The sequence below is a fragment of the Aphis gossypii genome, chromosome X, assembly GCF_020184175.1.
Source record: "Aphis gossypii isolate Hap1 chromosome X, ASM2018417v2, whole genome shotgun sequence".
NCBI lineage: Eukaryota > Metazoa > Arthropoda > Insecta > Hemiptera > Aphididae > Aphis > Aphis gossypii.
This window is the reverse complement of record NC_065533.1, coordinates 32,852,071-32,868,860: the sequence shown is the minus strand read 5'-3', so window position 1 is coordinate 32,868,860 and position 16,790 is coordinate 32,852,071. Positions and strand designations below refer to the sequence as shown.

Here is a 16,790-nt window from a genome sequence, read left to right as displayed (position 1 = left end):
TGTTATTGAAAATATATAACTACAACTTCTGAGCTCTATTTATAACAATGTTTTAAATACTAAATGTTGAACATTTATTTTTGCTCTAATTAAACATGACACATTAAACAAAAAAATAAATATATTACAATCAAAATTGGTTGTGAGTAGTCACTAAAGATCAAAAATTAATGCAAGTACTGTGTTCAGAATTTTATCGCAGAGAGTGTTAAAAAAAAATTAGTATTTTAAAAAAACTATTATATTTAAGTTATTTTTTTTTTAATATATGAAAACTGTTTACTAGTATTATGGTTTTTCGAGTTTTTCAAATAAAATTGTCTTCTTAATTTGATAAAACTAATAGTTGTTAATTATCTATACGACTATAGGTACACAATAAAAGTCAATAATGGGGGTTGAACTACCAAAATTCCTCATTACGCGTAGTCTTGATTCAAACAAGTGTTATAAAGTATAAACCATGAACCGTAACTCACAAATCATAATACATTAATTGTTTTGCAAGAAACTCGGTAATTTGTGAAGTAAATAATTTTTCATAGAAGTATCAGTTCCTAGTGTTTCTAATTTTTAGCTTTTCTCTAGTTTATTTTTCAAACATTAAGGTTACATTTATTTGGTATCGGCGCTTTATGCATAATTTTATATTTTAAGTGCACCAACACTAAAAACAGTTGTAAATAAATGCAATTACGTTAACCTAAAAATGTTAGAAGTCGGGTGTTTTGGAATTTTGAATAATATAAAATAATTATACGGTCAATGAGCAGATTGATATACCTACGTACTCTGGTATTCATAATAATAATATAATATTAATACTATTATTACAGTTCGGGGTAGGTAGTTATGTATGCAACATATTATGCTTACAGTCATAGTTATTGTCTGCTTATAATATATTACATAGTGTACAGCGAGACTGGCGGGCAGCGAGTCCGAGATGGGTTCGCGTCGGCCTTGAATACAACTGTATAATATGTTGTTATACTCAGAACAATAAACTCTGGTTTGTCTTACGTTTTAATGAGAACGGCGAGTGGCCAACGGGCAATTTCCCGCTCACGACTAGATCATGACACGCAATAACAACTATGTAGGTATTATAATACATATATTATACGGTATTATTGTTGGCTGTACCCATGTACCCGTGCACAAATAAAATCAAACGGTACGGTAAGAAATCATATTTTTGATTTTTCTGTACGATAATACTAAATGAAGTTAAAAAGAAAAAGTTTCGTTATGTGCCACGTATAGACGCCATGTTGTAGATGTAGTTATTCAAATCCTGCAGAACGCACCGTTCCAAGTGTTATATCGTTTGTATAGCAAAATACGTTTTTTATATTATCGGTTCCATAACTATTAAGAATTTAAGATGCATTGTATTACGCTTTTGTATAAATTATGAAATTGAAAATTATTTAAAGACTGTCATGCGTTGACTAAACGTATTTAGACGTTATTTTGTGCTGCACATTTTTATACCTAATTAATAATTATGCTTAATGTAAATGTGTTATTTTAATATTTCCTGAAATGGACTTTTTTTATATAAAATATACATTTGTATACTTAGTTACAACGTTATGACGTGTCATTAATGAATCACCTCAATGTTCACAATGGCAAACAACGATGGCTGAAGTCCTCGTGAGTCGCTGCTCACTTCTCAGACGATTAATATGTTTATTACGAGTGATTAAACTCAATTCAAATGAAATGTAATAACTAATATGAGAAAAAAGTATACTTACCTATGTTCTATGTACAAATGTACAATGTACATAAACATAATATAGTGTATATGTTTGTAAATATTAATCGATTAATGATTCAAACACATACGTATTTATATTATACCTTTTACCTAATTGTACAACATATAGTATGGTTATTCCATAATTTTATTAAAATTAAAAACTAACATAACTTGTGATTAGTGCAAGCTTTTTGTGTACGACCCCAAATAGCTGCAGTATGCTCAATATTTATAAGTCACTATTATAATCAGCAATTCCGGGGATTGATAAAAAAACAAAATGCAGGTCGCTTTATAGAAGACAATGACGTGTTATACATAAAGAAAAAAATTATACGATAAATTATCAGACAAAAAATAATAAAAGTATTTTTATATGATACTCGTATTATGCATTTTTATTTAATAATATTAAAAAATATATAATTATTTTTAGTTTCATGGTTAAAATGCATCGTGTTTTATCCTATTGGATGAATTCCAAAATAAAAGTATAGACCACATATACATACACCTTGTAGTTATAATTAAATATTGAGAAAATTAGAACAAAAATAATATTATTTTGAGTATCTTATATTTTATATCAAGTATATTTTACAGTAATTACCTATAGATGGTTGGGATTTTATACGATTTCAAATTGCATAAATATGCGTTATAATATTAGGTACTTCAAATATTCTTAAAAATATGTAACAACAAAATAAAAATTTAAAAAAAGTAAAAATGCAATTGTCATTTACAAAAAACTCGATTAAAATTATCAAATAACAGAAGTTTAAATTATAATCAAATAATATGAAATAATAACCGCCACTGATGATGCGTTGCTTCAACGCATCTGCGTAATCGATGTATTTACTTAATTTAAATTTACTTTGAAAATACGATTGGCAATACCTTAAAAATACATTTGTTAACACTTATTGTTATTCTATAAAATATGACTAATTTCGATAAAAAAAAAAAAAAAAAAAACAAGTAAAAAATCAAAAATACCTCAGAAAGACCAAAAATAGGATAAACTAAAATCTAATAAATATTAAAATGTGTAAAACTATGCAACATAAATTTATAATTTTAGTTACATGATTTATGAAACAATTTTTAAACTAACTCTGCTATCTGCTATTGTATCTCATAAGAAATGTGCAAACACATTAAAATTCCATCTCTGGTTGTAACATATAATTATCAGGAATAATAGTTATGAATACACACAGTTTATAACTGTAGACTATATATTATATAGTATCCACCTACTATTATTAAATTCAATAATTTATGTAAACATTTATATTTTAATTTGAACTATAACATTTTAATGTCTAATTGTCCAAATTTCAATTGAGAGACCAAAAATAACTATAGATCAGTATCAATAATATTTCGATGATTAAGTGCATCACAGTATGACTCATTAGTGATTTAGTATACTAGTGTACTCATTTATGGATTTTTTCAGGAATCTTCTAAATTTTTTTTTTTTTAGATGATATTTTAAATTTAACTAAATATTGAAAACAATTATATTTATTGAATAGGTAGTTCAACTGTTCACGTGAACAAGAAATACAATGAAATGAAATTTCACTTTAATATATGTATGTATCATATGTGATTATTTATTAACAATCGATAAGTTATAAATTATAATACTGTATAATATTGATACATTATTTGTTAAAATGAGTAATTAAGAAACGTATTTAGAATTTTGAATAGCATTGATACCTTATTCATATAAAATAAACATCGGTAATACTGTAGAAAAGTGTGCAAGAACTTACAAACACTTAACATTTAATATAACTAGGTACACATTTGATGTATAAAATCTTTAGGTAGCTTAGTCATACAATATTTGTTTAATTTAAGAGCTTGAAAATAAAAAGTGCATTTTTAAATAATTTTCTATTACTAAATTCTTAGTAACTTCCCACTCATTTTAATAATATGTTATTGTTATTATAATATTAAAAAAATATTTAGGTCAAAATAATAAATACAAAAATATACAACCATAAATCATAAACTACAAATAAAATTGAAAATAAGATTTAAAGGAAAGTGAGTATAGATACTGCTCTGCTGAACACTAAATGTCGATAGTGGATTTTTAATGGATGTTTTAAATTTGAATTTAATGATATAATATCATCATTCTTTTTTGAAAAACGATTTTGATTTAAAATGGGCTATTAGCCTATATCACTGAGTTTATTTTATGATATTTCGTGTGTAAAGTTATTTATTTTAATATTAGTATTATGATAGGTTGATTTAATTTTTTCCAAAAACATTGTTTTTATTCGTATTTAATTAGGTTTATGCATAGTAATAATTAATTATATATATTTATACAGTAAACAATCAATATTACCTTTTTATCAAACAGTGTAAATAGGTTCATCATATAAATAGGTAGGTATTGTCTAAAAATAAATCTATATACTTTGAAAGTTTCATTTATAAAATAAAATTCATAATAAGCGCGAAGTTCCCGTGAATAATGTTTTTTTAATTAGAAATTAGAATTATAACAAAATAATGAATATTCTTATTCATAATTTAAATATGTAATTTCATCCAAATTTGTATTTTAAATATTTATGAAAAATTGTTTGCTTGTATATTTTTTGTCTCAGTATGAACTAACTATAAGCAAAATTGTGCATACCTAATATGTATTTTAAATATTTTTCAATAATTATATATAATAACAACTTATAAGGAACCGCAAGTATTAAAGTATTATTTTACTAAGGAATTTTTTTTTTAAGTCTATAATTTAAAAAAAAAATGTCATGTCAATAAATAAATGATATAAAATAATCAAAATACTTAGAAAATTGCCCTGTATCTAGAGAATTTTAACATGAATATTTGGAAAAATTTTCAAATATCTACGGTTGTTTATATTCGAATATACTTGCAAAAAATGAATCAATTCTATCAAATAATATCTGATTTTACGTAAAGTTTTCATTTTTCCTTTTTTTTTTAAAAAAAAAGTTTTTTACTTTTGACCCCCCAAAGGCCCAAAGTAACATCTACGATAAATTTTATATCAAAAGTCACCATACAGAAAAAAATAACTACACATTTGTCTTTGTAAAATCAATATGTGTGTATTTATCACTCCTCTCAGAATATACAATACTTTTTTATTAACTTAGTTAAGTATTTAAAAATATACAATTTATTAATTAAAAAAAAATAATAAATCTAAAATACTATTAACTACTCGTAAGTATAAATTAGGTTTATAAATTCAAATCAAATAAACGGAATTTCGATTTTCAATTGATATAGCAGCAACACCCGAGTCTATTCGAAAATTATTAATAAGATTAAATTATACATATTATATTATACAAATCTATCCAGTGTCTGACCATAGATATTTTATATGTTTCTGACAATACTTTTATTGTGTTTCATATTAAATTTTAATATTTTATACTGAATGTAAATGGAAATTGTTTGTGTATAGACTTTATCTTCATGACTTCATATTTCCTTGTATTATAATTTATAATATTATTATGAATAAAATATCATAACACCAGTTAGTTAATGTCGTATCGTCTTAATTTTTATGTTAAAAATGTTTACATATAAGTGTCATTTACTTGTAAATTGTGTACATTCGAACACCGCTCTAAGACGTCAAAAGATGTTTCTGTTTTCAAGAAATTCTCGTTAAGTCATCAAAATCTGTTAGGTCAATAATGAGTACAACAGAAAGGGTGTTCTATCAGATAATAAAATATGAACAATTATTTTGAATGTTATGCTTATGAGTTATCATATAAGTTAATAGTTGTATGATACAATTTATAATTTCGTAATATACGATGCGATGTATCCGGCATATGCGCCTATCAATTGTTATTTGTTGTATAATATAATTTTATTATATTATGTGAATTGCGCATATACGCATAATTTAAATGGTTATAATAATAAATAAAATAATAGTTAAAATTATGTAAATATGTAATACTTGTATTCGAGTAGTATCCGTACACAATATAGTACATTAATACTGTTACAATAGTAGATCCAGGATTTATTTTTTTTTTTTGAGGGGGGAGGGGGCAATATTTAAATATTATATTAGAACGTGTATAACATCTTTGTTTGACAATAGTTTACAAAGATGTCACTGTCTCTTTTTATAATTTCAATTTCGCTCAGTGGAATTTCGTTACGTTGCTTTTCACACCTTTATTAGGCGTACGTAAAAACAAGAATATCAGTTTAATGAGGATGATGCAATGGTATCCTAATAATCTAATAATGACAGTGATGACATAGTAAATCATCACATATTTTTTTCATTTTAATTATATTTCGATATTCTTTATTTATTATACACTATATATTATTATGATACAAAAATACATGATTTTTTATTGCCAAAATCGAAATTTAGTCAATACTTTTACCAACAGCACACTTTTAATAGAATTATTTAAAATTTAAAAAATTATATATGATATAAGTGTTTAGCACGGTATAGATACGCTGACCATCGTTTGTGTATTTTCTGTTTGCTTATTTTAACCTGTTGGAAAGAATCGTGAATAGTTTGTTTATAAATATATTTATACATCGAATAATATAAGGGTATATAAAAAAAACATAAAATATTAAAAGGAGTGAGAACTTTTAATATTAAATTCTGGTTGAACTCGAAAATTCAATATTTGTTATAATTCGCGCTTTATAATTATATTTTATACATATAGGTACCTATATAGTGTTAAAACTAAATGATATATATATACATAAGTTATTAGTATAAAGTATATATTTTCATTAAAATTAAAATTAAAATAAGTTAAAAATTATAATGTATACGTTTTATAGTTAAATATTAAAATGTTTTAGTTATTAGGTACCTACTAATTTGATAGACATAAATATTATAATATTTTTATCAATGTATTCGATTTCCTTCTAAATTTTGTAGGCATACACAATATTTCTTGATACTAAATACATTCAATCTTCAAAGGCTTAATATTTTATTCACTTGAAATTTTTTTTCCTAATTTATAAATTAAAATACAAATAAAACATTTAAATAGGTACTTAACAGTTAACAAAAGCTATAGTTAAGTAATATTAAAGAATAAGTATCATTGTGACTGCAACAAATAATGTACGATGTATATGTACATTGTACATGCATCAGTGTATTATTCAATTATTATGAACAGCCGCAGGTAGTCCTAGGTCATATTATATTAGATGCCTATTTATTAAATAACAGATAATAAAATGTTTAGTATTAATTAATATTATCTAGGCAGTTGTTTGTTACAATTTAATAACTGACTTAATGGCATGAACTATGAAGTAAATATTGTTGTTTTAATAATTCTTTAATGATGAGTTTCATCAACTTAGTTTAAAAATATAATAAACAAATCAAAATACAAATATTCTTTTAAACTAATTACATAACCTTATACCTATTGACTTTTTTGATTGTACATAATAATGTAAAACATATTTTAGATTCGGTTAGGTTAGGTTCCATCAGATGAGGAAGAAATGTATTTGTTTATTTTACAATTACCTATGTGATTTTTTTCTCAGACATAAATAATGTCCCAATTTGGTGACAAAGTTGCCATAAAACATGACCCTTTAAAAAAACAGCATATTTTGCTACGAAAAGACGTAGGCCACACCAAGAAAGATATAACAAAAATAAGCATTCGTCAACATGAGACTAATACAGGCATAACTGCATAAGGAAATCGATTATATACTATTATATAGTAATTGCCATTATAGCGTTATAGGCAACAATAATGCAATAAACTTAATATCGTCAAGTGACGTATATGCTCTAAAATAAAATTTATTGAAATTTTTTTAACACTTTAATTTTTGATGATTCGATGAGTATGAACGGTTTATTGGTATAGCAATAATTAAATTTAATCACCTATTTAAAATGTTTCATTCAATTGGCCGAAATTTTGTTGTTCCGGGTCTAGAAGTTCGAGTTAGTATTATTGCAACTACAAGAGTTTGTCTTCATTCCTGTTTCAGAATGCGTTTTATATTGCGCACTTGAGACAGCATTATCCTGATGTCGACTGTAAGAGTCCCGCCCCGTAGTATTAGGTTCCATCGCATACGAACGGGCGTTAGCTGGACGGGCGTTCGGTGGACGGACGGAGTTTGAACGATCTCCCGGCGAAATGGTAGATATCGACCAATCGGCCGGTGAGCGGGAACAAGTCGAGCGATCGTTCCGATCGGCTGGTGGACAAGTGGGTGTCGCCCATTCGGCTTGCGGACAAGTGGTGGCCGATCGATCAGGACGTATAAAGGTCGAAGACGCCTGCGGATGTCCAAAGGATGAACGATCGTTTCGGTCGGCCCGCGAACAAGTGGTGGACGATCGATCAGGACGCATAAAGGCCGAAGACGCCTGCGGTTGTGTAAAGGACGAATGATCTGCTGGCGGACCGGTGGAGGTCGAACGATAACCTGAAGCCCGTATATTACGAGATGAATGTTCGGCGGGTCTACGACTATAACTTGAACGATCAATCGGTGGACGAGTGGAAGTCGAATGATTGGCTGAGGCACGTGGACAGCTCGAGCGATCAGCTGGTGGATAGTTGTAGTTTGAACGTTCGGCCGGTTCACGGATAGATTTTTGACGATCGACTGGTGGACAGTTGGAGGTTGAACGATTGGCTGGGGCGCATGGACAGCTCGAGCAATCTGTTGCGGGGCAGTTGGACGTCGAACGATTGGCTGGAGCGCGTGCACTGCAGGCTGAATGTTCAGTCGGTGGACCGGTGGAGGTCGATCGATCCGTCGATGGACAACGGGAGGCGGAACGATCTGTTGGGGCGCGTGGACAGCTCGATTGATCCGTCGATGGGCAGTTGGACGTCGAACGATTGGTTGGAGCGCGTGCACTGCAGACCGAACGTTCGGCCGGTGGACAGGTGGAGGTCGATCGATCCGTTGATGGACAACGAGAGGTGGAACGATCTGCCGGGGCACGTGGACAGCTCGAACGATCCGTCGGTGGACAGTTAGACGTCGAACGATTAACTGGGGCACGTGCACCACAGACCGAATGTTCGGCAGGTGGACAGGTGGAAGTAGATCGATCCGTCGGTGGACAGTTAGACGTTGAACGATTGGCTGGGGCACGTGCACCGCAGACCGAATGTTCGGCAGGTGGACAGGTGGAAGTAGATCGATCCGTCGGTGGACAGTTGGAGGTGGAACGATCGGACGAGGCACGTGAGCAGCTTGATTGACCCGTCGGTGGGCAGTTGGACGTCGAACGATTGGCTGGAGCGCGTGCACTGCAGACCGAACGTTCGGCCGGTGGACAGGTGGAGGTCGACCGATCGACTGGGGGACACGTACAGTTCGAACGGTCTGCCGGCGGGAGGGCCGTTGTGTTACACGTTCGTCGCTTTTTCTCTTTCGGAACGTTGTGCACGTCCCCATTCATCTGTTGACTTGAGTCCTGTTTACACTTGTCACTGGTCACCACCGTCCCAAAGTTGATGATTATCTGTGACATTTTACGGTCTTCCTGGTCGCAGTCAGCTGCGGGCTGCATCGGACGCTGCTCGTTCCGGTGACGGTGCTGAGAACGCTGCGGCCCGCAGACCTGTTCCGATGACCGTGAAGATTCCTGTACGCGGGGTTTCGGCCGGTCAGAACAACTCCGGTTCTTAGCGACCGGCGCCTGTTGGCACGGACTCTGTTGCTTCTCGACGGGTTTGCTCGGTTCAGCGCACGGATTGTGCGCGCGTTGCGGACGCGAGTCGTTTCCTTTGATCCATTCTGGGGTGGGTTGCGATTTTAAGAAATCACATATACTCATTTCGGGCTGTTCGGTGCGTCCACCACATACGTTTCGTGGCCGAGGAGCGGCCACCGCTGGCTTTTCTTCGCCCTTCGATATCAGTTGGCAACCACATCGGTCCGACTTACACCCGTCGTTTTGGCCCATCGTTAGCTATGCACAGAAAGATACTCGGGTTTCGCTGTTAAATTTCGTATTATTTTTATTATTTATAACTATTTATACAATTTCGATTATCAGTTGTGATTTTGCATTAGCAATTTTCTTATTTTTCTTTATTTATTAATATTATGATAAATAGATGTTAATATTTTTGTTATTGGGAACTCAGCAGTGTTGCCAAGAGATAGTATCACTCAACTACAACATATTATAATAATCGTGTAATAACTATATACATAGATTATAGATCAATAAACCAGATTTCATAAAAACGTCATATAATTATTATGTGAAAATGACTAGGAAAATATGAGATTTTTGATTTAAAAACCGTGAACCTTTTCTAAAAAGTAAAATAATTTTATAAATGATATTATGAAAATATTAAAAATTATTTATCAGAACTCACAATACTGTTTTTGAGTGTTTGTGTTTGAAGTTAAAATACAGTGAATACTACTTAATAGGTACTTATAAAGTTAGGTATCTATAAAGCTGGAACCAGCACAAAATGAGTCTAATAACCGAATGAATCATAGACAAAGTAGGAAAACGAACTTAAAAATTAACTTAGTTGTGTTAACTATCAGGTAATCAGGAGTGTATTTATACCACATATTACATCAATGATAATTGTGATAAATGTGAAATGTGATAAAATTTGTTGTGCATAGATACACACATTATAAATTGTGAATCGAAACCAGCAATAACCAACAAAAATAAGTAACTTTTCAAAACCAATACATTTCTGAATTTTAACCAAAAAAGTTTATTGTCTAATTTTTTTTCACAAAATTTGATTTGAATTTTTTAGAATATATTAGGATACTTCCGTTCTAGATGATTTTGAATCTAGAAAGCGACTGTATTTTATAGCCTCGAGTACTATAAGCAACATCCACTATATTAAATTTTATTTTTATGAAAGTATGCTATAGTTCTATACACTATTTAGACAGAAACTATAATTCCATTTACTAATGTGTAACATACTCTATCGTATAACTATACTGTCTTTCTAGTTTCTACTGCACAATACACTTTCATTAAAACTCCATTCAACTATAAAATAGAGAACAAAATAACAATGTGACGGAAATTAATAGTATTACGCCATTTAAATGCAATGCGAATAATATAAATACAAGTAGTACAACCTATAGCCTATGCCCGCGGAGTCACAATATCACACAACAATACATCGTAATATCATATGTATATGTACATAATATATAATATATATATATAGGTAGCTATAAAATACATTTTATTTTTATTTTTATCCTAAAAATTAAGTATTTACGTTTATTTTATTTTGTATACAATTGTTATTAAGAACTATTATCCATAATATAGGTACATATATTTACATAAAGCTATTAATACGAGACTCAAAAACTACTCATTAAAACTTCGATTTAAATCTATAAAAATTTTCAAAAAACTATTTTATAATTTACAGTAGAAGAGAAAGGTTTTAATTTAAAAAAAAAAAATGAGTAATCGATCTTTTTTTTAGTAGCTAGGTGTCGGGTGTGCTTAGTCTAGTGACTTAACGTCGTAGCGAGAAACTTAGTGGTCATAAGAGCATAACTATCATTAAGAGATAGAGGTTCTCTTTATAATATGATGTAGACAATTAACGATGTTTGTTACCAATAATTTTTTACCGGAAATGCGCCATCTGATTGGCATGGTTCCTTAGAATAAACAACATTTTATTTCATGTATTAAATGTATTTGTAAAAAATGCTTTGTCGTTTCGAAAACCTAGTAAGGTCATTTACTGTACCAATAGCTTCTGATAAATATGGGTTTATTGAACATTCAATTTCATCTATTTACATTTGTTATTTCGAAATTGTTATTTATACTAGAAATTTGAATAGTCGAAAACGTAAATAGAAATAATTGCGCCTAATAAAAAAAAAAATTATTTGCTTTTAAACTATAACACTAAATACGCTCATTTTATCGGTATCCTCGAATTTGTCAAACGACGAACGATAAACATTTTATCGACTGACGCTTGAAATGTTTATCAGTTGAATGAACAACACATGTGTAGTAGTAATTACGGCTTAAAACTCTATTCCTATCTACTTATTTCGTTGGTTGCTCACATTTATGTATGTGGCAACTGGCAACCAACTTATGTAAGTATGAAAACGTAGAAAAAACGTCAAGTTTGAAATGAATAGATTTTTTTTGTATTTTGATTGTTAAAGAACTTTTTTTAATAATATAACAATAATTAATAAATATATAACCAGTAAAAAAACTAAAAAGTAACGATAAATAATTGCAATGAAAGAAATATATATATAATTATATTATATTGAGAGTATTGGAATTTAAAAAAAATTTGCTTATTGCATACATCTCATTATCTCAACTATTATTATAATCAATGAATCCAATCTACAATCATTATAATTAGCAATTTCATAGTTGAGATGCGAAGAGACCGACCAAAATCCAATCAGGCACACAAAAAAAAAAAAATAAAACATGTATAAAAATAATCAGCGTACTACTAATAATAATTTTAATCGTAACACGTGTCATGATAATAATCGTTTTAAAAAATAGAACAACGCTTTTAAGAAAGGATCGTTAACGATTTGTTAATAATTATATTATATTCGTATATAAATTGATAGACAAGAAAAAAATTGAAAGCTAAGTTAAATCAAAATCAAAACAATAATTATTCACGAACAAATAAAGAATAATAACGAAATATAACTGTGTTATGTTAAGGAATATACATATATTAACCTATGTAATATAATATAATAATTATTATTATGCAGTAAATGCACATATTGCACATTCATAAATGCAACATGCACGGATGACGGGACATCACGATCATAATATAGAATTAGAGTCTAGACTAATGGGCAAATAAAAAATTACTAACTAAAATAATATGTCGCCTGTCTAATGACTAATCATTGGTCTAAACCAATGTTTCTTAATCTTTGTGTTATGTCGCCACACTACTAGAATAGGTATTTTATACATTATGACACTCAATAAAAAAACAAGAATAATAGGTAATATTTAATTGGTTGTAAAAAATACGTCAATAACAAATAACTTATTTTTAATCGTTATAGAAATTACATAAAATAGGTACCTATTAATTTTTGTAAATCATATCAAAATTTTTTGAATATTCTATGTCATTTAATATACTTCATGAATCATGAGTCACGACACATTTGTACTTATTTGCATTTGCAGACACACTGGCCGAGAAACACGCTAGATCAGACGAGTCTTCTCAATAATATTTTAATAATTCGTGAATAATAAATTATTCGTTTTGCCGTCGAAATAGCTACATAATGTTTTCTAAAGTTCTAACAAAATTAAATAATATCGATTTGGTATGTCTACAATACACAACCATCGGAAAATGAAAGCGCGCCTAACGTGACGGGATTGTAATGACAAAAGTATTGAAATGAGGTCGGTGAACTAGATAACTCATATAGCCAAATAGATAGGTAACTGTCGTAAATCACTGAATCGTAATCTTACTTAAGAAGTTAAGACAGTTTTCAAATCACATAATTATACACAAACGGATAAACTGAACAAATGTAAATCATACTCGTGTGTAAATCTGTCAATGTAATAAATGTATTAAAGAAAATAAATAAGTAATACCAGTAAATGTAGTTATGGTAGGCAATCGGTAAGCATCCCTATTCGATCAATAATTAGTAACAGGTAATTATTAAAGGCAAAAACCCGTATTAATTGTAAACGGATACTTAATTTTAAATGAAAATAATTAAATATTTACATCGGCGTAGATAGGAAATATTTTCGGAAGGGGTTTTGGTCAGATACACATAAAATTTAATCTACAATTTTTATTTTTTTTCTAATTGTTTTATCTTTAATTTTGGGGGGTGTTTGAACATCCAAAAAAACCCCCTTACCCAACGTCCATGAATATTTATAACTTATAAACAATTGTATACAACAACCGATGGGTATTCAAATATCCAATGAATAAAGTTTCAAACTCTAAACACGACGAAATATATCTAGGTTGGCTATACATACAGCGTGCATACCCCTTTCCTCCGCCAACGACCATACCACGTTGAATACACCAGTTCTCGTCTGTCCACTGAAGTTAAGCAAAGTCGGGCGTAGTTAGTACTTGGATGGGTGACCGCTTGGGAACACTGCGTGCCGTTGGCTTTTTTTTTTATTTCATTTATTTAAATTTAAATTTTGTACTTAACTTAAATATTATATCATAACGTATACACTGGGTTTTAAATTATACAAATTTCTTCGAGCAAATTATTTTTATAAATCGCTCATGTACCTACAAACTATTATGGTTTGGAATTATTTTATTTATTTGATCGCTTAAAAAAATAAAAATTCATGCAATAACCGTTTGTTATAAAATCGAAAACTTAATCTTGAAGTTGAATAAATTATTTTTATAATTGTTAACATTTTTTCCCCTTCATTATTAATTATTATTAACCAATTATCCTTCTATTTTCAAAAATATAAATGAGCATTTATTATGTAAATATAATATATTGTAGGTATATAACATACAATAACTTGTAGGTATAATATAACATGTTGAATGTGGGCGATACCTCCCAAGGGGCTACGGAACAAATTATTTTAGCACTCCTTAACTTTACACCTAATGTTTGCCTATAAGGCCAATAAATACTAGATATCTATATAGTCTACATAGAAAATATAATATTTGGTCAAATTAAATTTTTTGGAATTGAGAATTCGGACACCATAATAATAAATGTACAGTATTATAAAATATTGAACGAACAGTAGTTATATACTTGTAGATGAATAAAGTTGGTTATGTATAATATTAGGTTTTATTTTATTTATAATTCTAATACATTTATAATAAATAAGGTGCTATGGAAAAAAAATAATAATGTGATGTTTGATGAAACTGTAGGAAATGAATGGTCTTTATTATAAACTTCACTAGAAAAATAAACTTGCAGACTACAACAATAATAAATTGAAATAATTAAATTAAATTAGTTTTGCCCTGTAGTATTACTATTTAAATGATTTTTTTCTTTATGGATTAAAATTGTATATATATATGCAAAAAAAACAATAGTTATGGATTTTACGGTAAGTAATAAAATAAATTAATATAAATATAAAAACCGATAAAGATAAGTAGTAACTATTGTTGCTAAATCAAAATTATCTATGTTATTACATAATATTATTTAATGAATAAAGATTAAAATTTAAAAGTACTTTAATAATTTTGGTCGGGAGTTCATTAACTTGTAAGCCTTTTAAGCTCACAGAGTCATAAACTAAAGTAAAATAATAATTGGTTTTATTTTATCGTTCAAATGCCACGTGACTGCTCGCCATGAGTACTGACGTGATTAATGTAAAAACTTAAACATCGTCATGTGTACTGCAAAATTGAATGTATTATAATTTTGATTATACTGTGTTAATGCTTCTTCACTTTTCGACGACCGTGAACTACTTTTGTAATAGTGATTATTATTATTGTTTTGGGACGACGATGGCAGTATGATATCTTCCTGTTTCAATATTCTAGAGCTTCGAGTGGCAATTACAACCACATGTTGACTTATTAACTACGGATTCGGGACGGGCTGCAGGACATTTGGAGGTAGTGGGACAGGTAGAGGTTGGTCGGCTGTTCTCGGGACGGGCTGCAGGACATTTGGAGTAAGAAGGGCAGGTAGAGGTCGGCCGATTGGTTGGCGGGCTGTTGGTGGTTGACTGGTTGGCCGATGAACGGTTGAATGTCGGCCGATTAGTATGCGGACAGGTGGACTTCGACTGATCCGTTGGTGGACCGGCGGAGGTTGGCCGATTTGCCGGTGCTGGTGAGCTGCAGGCGGAGTTCGGTCGATTAGCTTGCTGACCGTTGGTGGTTGGCTGGTTATCCGATGGACGGTTGAATGTCGGCCGATTGTTATGCGGACAGGTGGAGGTAGACTGTTTAGTTGACGGACAGGTGGACTTCGACTTATCCGTTGATGGGCAAACAGAAGTCGGCCGATTAGTTGGTGGACCGGCGGAGGTTGGCCGATTTGCATGTGCTGATGAACAGGTGGAGGTCGGCTGATTAGTTGGTGGACCGGCGGAGGTTGGCCGATTTGCATGTGCTGATGAGCAGGTGGAGGTCGGCTGATTAGTTGGTGGACCGGTGGAGGTTGGCCGATTTTTCGGTGACGGTGGACAGGTGGAGTTCGGTCGACTGGTTTGCGGACCGTTAGACGTTTGCCGATTGACCGATTGACAGTTGGACGTAGACCGATTGTTTGACGGACGAGTGGAGCTTGACCGATTAACCGGTGGGGCAGTGGTCTGACATACTCGCTTTTTTTCCACCGGAGCTACTGCGTCTTTAACTTCCGGATCGGTCTGCTGACCTGAATCTCGCGTGCACGCCCCACTGGTTACGACCGTTCCAAAGTTGATGATGATTTGCGACGATTGCACATCCTGCGGGACATTATTTCCTTTCCGTTCATCAGACGTAGGTTTCGTTGAACGCTGCTCATTCTGGGGACGATTCTGTTGCATACGCATATCATTCACTTTGATCCAGTCTGGAATCGGTTGTGATTTCAAGAAATCACATAGGCTCATTTGTGGGCAGTCATTATTTCGCGGTTTCGTTGTCGCTGTCGCTGCTACCGGTTTTTCGTCGCATTTCGCTATCAACTTGCAACAGCATCGGATAGACCCGCACGGCTGCTCAGTCTTATCGTTTTGGCCCATCGTTTCGCTTGTTATACTTGTTTGGGACTTAAGTGTTGTACGGTTAAAATGCGTTCGATTATTTAAATAATTTAATAATTTATATTTGTTTTTTATTTAATTATCATATATACTCCTTAGAACTAACTATTGTGTATTGTATTTTTTTTATGACTTTAACAACTCAAC

At 31.0% G+C, this 16,790-nt stretch overlaps 2 protein-coding genes and 1 non-coding gene across 3 annotated transcripts; 1 reads left to right on the top strand and 2 right to left on the bottom strand.

Moving 5' to 3' along the window:
• Nucleotides 1-7,790: 7,790 nt before the first annotated feature.
• LOC114121023 (mucin-5AC-like) lies at nt 7,791-9,791 on the bottom strand. The gene has a single exon (XM_050207186.1). The coding sequence runs from the start codon at nt 9,789-9,791 to the stop codon at nt 7,791-7,793; it is 2,001 nt and encodes a 666-aa protein (XP_050063143.1).
• A 4,126-nt stretch (nt 9,792-13,917) lies between these two features.
• LOC114121031 (5S ribosomal RNA) lies at nt 13,918-14,036 on the top strand. Its single transcript, XR_003592173.2, has one exon. It is a non-coding gene; the product is annotated as a 5S ribosomal RNA (ribosomal RNA).
• A 1,054-nt stretch (nt 14,037-15,090) lies between these two features.
• Nucleotides 15,091-16,790, bottom strand: LOC114121026 (salivary glue protein Sgs-3-like). The gene has a single exon (XM_027983168.2). The coding sequence runs from the start codon at nt 16,620-16,622 to the stop codon at nt 15,423-15,425; it is 1,200 nt and encodes a 399-aa protein (XP_027838969.1). The 5' UTR covers nt 16,623-16,790; the 3' UTR covers nt 15,091-15,422.